At 47.8% G+C, this 6,354-nt stretch overlaps 1 protein-coding gene across 1 annotated transcript in view; it reads left to right on the forward strand.

Annotated features, from left to right (window-relative positions):
• The window catches only part of LAMC3 (laminin subunit gamma 3), a 109,020-nt gene extending 104,242 nt beyond the window's left edge, over positions 1–4,778 (forward strand). Inside the window, exons 27-28 of the mRNA XM_015409480.1 lie at positions 2,985–3,084; positions 4,183–4,778. Coding sequence (XP_015264966.1) covers positions 2,985–3,084; positions 4,183–4,433 — 351 coding nt within the window. The 3' untranslated portion in view covers positions 4,434–4,778. The remainder of the gene's footprint in view (positions 1–2,984; positions 3,085–4,182) is intronic.
• Positions 4,779–6,354: the final 1,576 nt, after the last annotated feature.

The following is a 6,354-nucleotide window of genomic DNA, read 5'->3' on the forward strand; positions in this document are numbered from 1 at the left end:
CGCTTTAATGGGCCAGGAGGGGCACGGATCCAGGCTGCAAGTGGTTGGGCGCACAGATGCAAGCACTCTATCAACTTCCTCCAAGCTGAGTCGGTCAAAACTTTCCAACCCCGGCAAAGCCGTGCAAGGGGCCTCGAGTTCGCTTACTGTCTCAACTGTGGTGGGGAGGTCACGGCGGAGCGTCAAGACTTTATCCACAAAATAGCTCACAAAAGCCTCACAGCCAATATCCAATTCCCTATTGTTTTGTCTGCCCTGTGGCAGAGGTGTCAATGACCGAATCGTTCTAAATAATTGGGCCGGGCGTGAGCTAGCAGACGCAACCCTGGCTGCGTAGAAATCTCTCTTCGCAGCCTTGACTGCCATCTCGTAGGATCTCATAAACGTCCTATAAGATGCTCTTGTAGCTTCATCAACGGCTTGACGCCACCGTCTCTCTAACCGTCTGAGCTCCTGTTTCATAAGCCGTAGCCCCTGGGTATACCAGGGGGCCAGCTTAGAGCGAGGGCGCAGAGGGCGCCGGGGAGCGATCTTGTCGATGGCCATGGAAAGTCGGCTATGCCAGTCATCCAAGAGCTCATCCAACGAACCGTCAGGGGGCATCGGATCCCGCAGAGCCATCTGAAACCGCATATGGTCCATTAGGCTCCGTGGGCGAGCTAAAATCCGCTCGCCGCCTAAACAGAGTCGGGGCGGGATATTTACACGAGCTTTCAGGGCATAGTGGTCCGACCATGGTACCGCTGTCACAGTAATCCGGTCCACCGTGCTCCCCGCCATGAAGATCAGATCGAGCATGTGTTCGGCCTGACGCGTGGGGGTCGATACCCATTGGGAGAGTCCTAGCGATGCCATGGACGTCACCAGATCTGTAGCCCGACTCGAGGCTGTGTCATCAGCGTGGACATTGAAGTCACCCAAGACCAAAAGCCTACGGTGCTCCAACGCCCAGCCTGCTACGGCCTCCAGTAGGGACAGCAGACTACTGGCCAGTGCGTTAGGCAGACGGTACAGACAGTGCGTTAGGCCAGATCGCCAAACTCTCCTCGGCCTCCAGCACCATACCGACACACTCCAGTTCCAGTTTTAGTTTATTGTCTTAGCCATTGGCCATAACAACACAAAATAAAGCAAAATACAACAAACATTATACATCAAAGTGGGGTAAACCCTTCAATAACTTTCAGTAAGTCCTGGACTCAATCTTATCTTTTTTGCCGCCAGTGCAAACAAGGCCATTCTGCTCGTAACATGTGCATCAATATCAGATAGCAAGAAGACAGTCAAATCCTGGTCTGAAATTCTATTATGCAATGGTACAATAGGATAAATAAACCTTTGCCTAAGTGATTCGTGCCATGAACATCTCAGGATGTAATGCTCGACATCATCCACTTCGCCCACACCACACTGGCATATTCTAGAGGCAGCAGGGGCACCCAGAAAGCGGCCAAAACAAACCATTGAAGGTATGGCGTGGAACCTTAGTGTAGTGAAAGCCCTTCTTAGCTCCAGAGTAGTTAATTTCTCAAGATATGCAGTCCTACAATGATCTGTCTTAAAGATCTTATACAAGGGGGCTGTACGGCAACTTACCACCCCATGGCGGTTCAAAAGCCCATCCTTGTTAAATACCCATTCCTTCAATTTAGACTTTTGACTTCCACTGACCAATAAGTCATTGGGGATTGAGTATTTCAATAAAATAGAGTTCAAATGATCACCTAATCTTTTTGAGGATTTCAACAACACTCCAAAACTTTGAACACCTAAGATATCCTGAGGTCGTTCTAAACATTTCCTCCAATAAGAGAGGATTCTTACATTTACCCTGGCTTTCAGAGATACCATACCCAGTTCAGCCCTCATCAATGCCATAGGTGCACCTTTGGGTAAAACCAAGATCCGCCTCATAAAGTAATTTTGCACGGTTTCTAGCAGGGACAACAACGATTCGTCCCAACCCCAAATCTCTACCCCATACAATATTGCTGAGATTATCTTGCTCATGTATAGTTTAACAACCGGTTCAATCATACCTCCACCCCCAGAGAAGTAAAACTTTAGCAAGGCCCCTAAGTTATTCATGGCAGCGGTCTTCAATTGTGTGATATGGGGACGCCAGGAGAGGGTTTCTGAAAAGATTATACCCAGATATCTATATGTGCTACATTGCTCAATTGGTGTGCCAAGGATGCTTCAAACGGATTTCTTGGGTCTTTTCCTAAAAACTAGAACTTTGGATTTGGCGTAGTTTATTTGCAGGGCTTCTGCCCTGCAATACTCGCCCAATTTATTAAGCAACCTCCTCAACCCAATCTTGGTTACAGAGAGAAGAACCATGTCGTCCGCATACAAAAGAATTGGAACTTTGTAATGCACCATTTGTGGGAGAGCAGGCAGTGGTTTCTGCTCATCCTCTCCTCTCACTGCAGAACCCACACATACACACTTTTACTGCCCCCACGCTGTCCCTGCTGAGCACTGGGGACAAAATGGGGGTGGCTCAGTGGGCTGCAGCATGAGGGGCCAGCAGGGAAGTCCTGCTCCACGGAGACGGCGGGTGATTGGATGCCCGCATTCTGCCTGCAAATGTACACATTTTTCATTTGTCAATAAATTTGCATTATACATTGACATAAGCATTATACATCAGTATGCATGCAAATAATGTACGTTGTACATAGAAATTGTTTATAAAATCCATACATTGTGAGTAAATAATACATACTGAATCTGCAAATGAAGTCAAAAGCTGAGAAACCCACATCATCCAATAGAAACGAATGTGTAAGTAAATTATATAGAGAATATTCTCTTCTCCCTAAGGATACTATATGCACCTTTTGGAATTCAGAGATGCCATTGTTCCAGGTCATGGGTCCCACCACCACTGATGTTCTTGTGCACGAATAGAGCCTGGGTTTGAGGATAGGAGACTCCTGCAATGGAGCATGAGTGCAGTAAATGCATTTTGTTTCAAGGTTGGCATGGAAATGAATGATCTTGACCAGAGCCTCAGAGAAGCCCAGAGCTCCTTGGAGAGGGACATTGCGACCCTGAACAATCTGCTCCTCAATCTAGGTAAGCTGTTGATACCCTGCCGCTTTCATTCCTGTTTACTGGAGCCCAAAGGGAGGTCCCCAGCAGATCAAAAGAGGGAGATAAAGCAAGGCCAGAATACTGAAGATTCTAGGAGCCTATAAGGAAGATTCCTAGCTGGCTAGTGGTTTAACAGCAGGCTACTTTCCCACCCACAGAGAGAAACGTTCAGGCACTTGCTGGGGGAAATTTTGAATGCAGAAATGCTGGGAGCCAAGCAGCTTTTCTGCCATCTCTGATCAAATTTCCAGTCTCTTATAAAAATGCCTGCAGTGTCTGCAAAAAGCTGCACCAATAGCACATAATGTGAAGTTTAGCCATTAGCTAGTGATTATGGACCACTATTCTCTCTTGCAGGATTCTTAGCACTTCCACAAGGTGGCAGCATCCTCCTTTTGGACAAGCATATTCTTCTAAAAGATGCCAGTGCTGTGCTTAGATCTGAGTGAATGGCTGATTCTGCATCTGGCATTCGCTCCACATTTTCTCAACACTGAGGAAAAAATGCAGTTCAAAACCACATTCAAATACCCAGGGCAATGCTGTACTGACTGCAAAGTCACCCCTTAACGGCCATAAATCTATGCAGAAGGTACCATACAATCCGATGATCAAAGAAAGTGAAAGCAGCTTGCAATGCAGAGGGGAATTTCTGTTCCAAAGTGTGGGTTTGGCAAAACAACGGAGGGAAAAGCCAATGCAAAATCGCCCAGTGTCCCTTGTTCTGCTTGCCCTGCCTTTGTTTGGTGTGTAGAAATTTAGATGGAGACATTTTTCCTGGCATGGAGTAAGTGTGAAAAGCCTCAAGAAGCTTGATTTCTGACTGCAAGGCTGCTGTTGGAAAGCTGGTGGTTTCAGGGCTGACGCTGGCTGTTGGATCAGTCTCCAGAGTCTTTCATTTCCCCACCAATGACAGCCAGAGCAGGGTCAGGAAAATGCAGAGCAGGGCCAGGGAGATGGAACAAACTGGGAAGTGATCACATTTTAGGAGGAGAGGCGGGGGGAGGGCTTGGATGCAGAGTTGCCATTTTCAGAGGCAGCCCTGTGGAAACTGTAACACTGTCGTTCTGCTTGGTGCAGGCAGCCTGGATCCCACTAGCCAGACAGAAGCAGCACTGAACGCGAGCGAGTTCCAACTGGAGCGTTTGCGGCTGCACCTGGCTGGGCCCGGAGCCCTGGGGCAGAAGCTGAGGGCCTTGCAGCAGGAGGCTGAGCAGCAGCAACAGAGGATCGAGGCTTTTGAGAAGGACTTGGAGGAGATCCAAAGTGACAGATACAACCTGGAGGCCATTCTGCAAAGCTTTCCTGAGGGGTGCTCGAGTGGGCGGTGAGCAGGTTGCTGTAAGCATACCCGTCCACCCTGCTTGGGACTGTGAGGGGCAGACGTGGACGGAAGCCTCTGTGGACATCAGGCTTAAAACAAACCCGGAGTTTCCAGACAGGGCCCGTACAATTTCAAGCATAGCTTTGCAAACATTAAAGACTGAAACTTTAACATGTGAGATTTTCAGAAAGCAGGAATTTACAGCTTTTCTGCACTTCATTTTTTGTCTGTATCTCAGCACGGTTTCTGGTCAAACTGCTTTTGCACATATTTGTACCATTTCAGAAAAAGCCAAAACCAGCTTCCCCCAAATGGGGCAACAGGATTTGCCTTCGCGTAGCAAGCCCCCCCGCCCCCCATCTTCTGTTGCCTTCATGCAGTTACCAAGATTATCTTTTTTAAATGTTTGATTTTTAGGCATTCCAGAAGCATGTAACAGGATGCGCAAGGTAACTCATTTTGTGTGGGTGGAGCAAATGTGCATAATTTTCCATGTGTGAAGGAACCCCAGTTTTTTGAGGGAGTGCATTTGTGCACACCAAAGCTCCTTGCGCATGAAAAGTATGCTCCTTTTGCCCCATTCACCGAAAAATGGTGACTGTATATCAATCGGATGGCACATAGTATGCATGGTTGGAGCACTGAAATCGAACACCTGAGAATGGCTGACAGCAGGCTGGGATCGGAGCTAGTGCCACAGAAGCAATGAAAGGATGTTGCTCCCATCCGTCTTCCACAGCCGTCTTCCACAGCTTTTGTGCACAGCCTCCACCACCCTCACTACATTCAAGCAGGGATCAGCTTTCCAACGTTGGCACGCTGCCCTCAGCACAGAATGGGAATCAGCCCACCACAGTTTGCCATCTGCAGGAGATGCCAAAAAGGCAAAAGCCCGGACTCCTGCAGCCCATCAACAACACGCACGTGGCATCTTTTGAACAGCCAATTTGATTCTAGTTAATTTATTCCAAAAAGAAAGAGTGAAGAAGAGAGAAGAGATTGGATTTATGCCCCCACCCTTCGCTGCCCAAAGGAGTCTCAGAGCAGCTTAAAATCTCCTTTCCCTTCCCCTCCCCACAACAGACACCCTGTGAGATAGGTGGGGCTGAGAGAGCTCTTTCAAGGACTGCTCGTGAGAGAACAGCTCTGAGAGAACTTGTGACTGACGCAAGGTCACACCAGCAGCTGCATGTGGAGGAGTGGGGAATCAAACCCGGTTCTCCCAGATTAGAGTCCATGCTCCTAACCACTACACCAAAATTTTGTAAATATGTTTGGAAATACAGGACTCAACTCTGTGCCGTTGCATGCCATGATTCCTTTTAACAGACCTTTTTCTCAAAAATAAATCTTTAAAAAAAATTTAAATTTTTTTTTAATTTAATTTTTTTTTAATTTAATTTTTTTTTTTAAAGTTTGATGATGGAATGTAGCAGAAGAAAACTCATGTACACCAGCATCTCTGCTCTCATCATCCGTATGGTTAATGATCCAGTACTCTGGAATGTTTCATGCAGAAATTGCTTGTGTGGGAAGGGTGGGCAACCGGTGGTCTAGAAGCTCAGTCCAGCCCCCTGGGGCAGAGCTCCTGATCCCCTTTATCCTGCATGGGAGCAACTTTCCTTTGAGTTGAGAGACACCAGCATGGGGCTCCTCCACCACCTTCTCCCTGGAGTGATTCTGTTGTTGTTTGCAGTCTGTCTCCCAGGTGCTCTCAGTGTCTCTCTGTTTTCACCCACCCTTTCTCCAAGGAGCTCAGAGGGGCATCCGTGGTTCTCTCTTCCCCATTTCCTCCTTGCAATAATCCAGTGAGTGAGGGGAGGATGAAAGGGGCTAAGGTCACCCAGTGAGCTTCAAGGCCGAACAGGGATTTGAACTGGGTTCTTCTGGACCCTGGCCCAGCACTTTAGCTTCTACACCACACCAGC

Source organism: Gekko japonicus, unplaced genomic scaffold (assembly GCF_001447785.1).
Source record: "Gekko japonicus isolate JY-2015 unplaced genomic scaffold, Gekko_japonicus_V1.1 scaffold920, whole genome shotgun sequence".
Classification (NCBI taxonomy): domain Eukaryota; kingdom Metazoa; phylum Chordata; class Lepidosauria; order Squamata; family Gekkonidae; genus Gekko; species Gekko japonicus.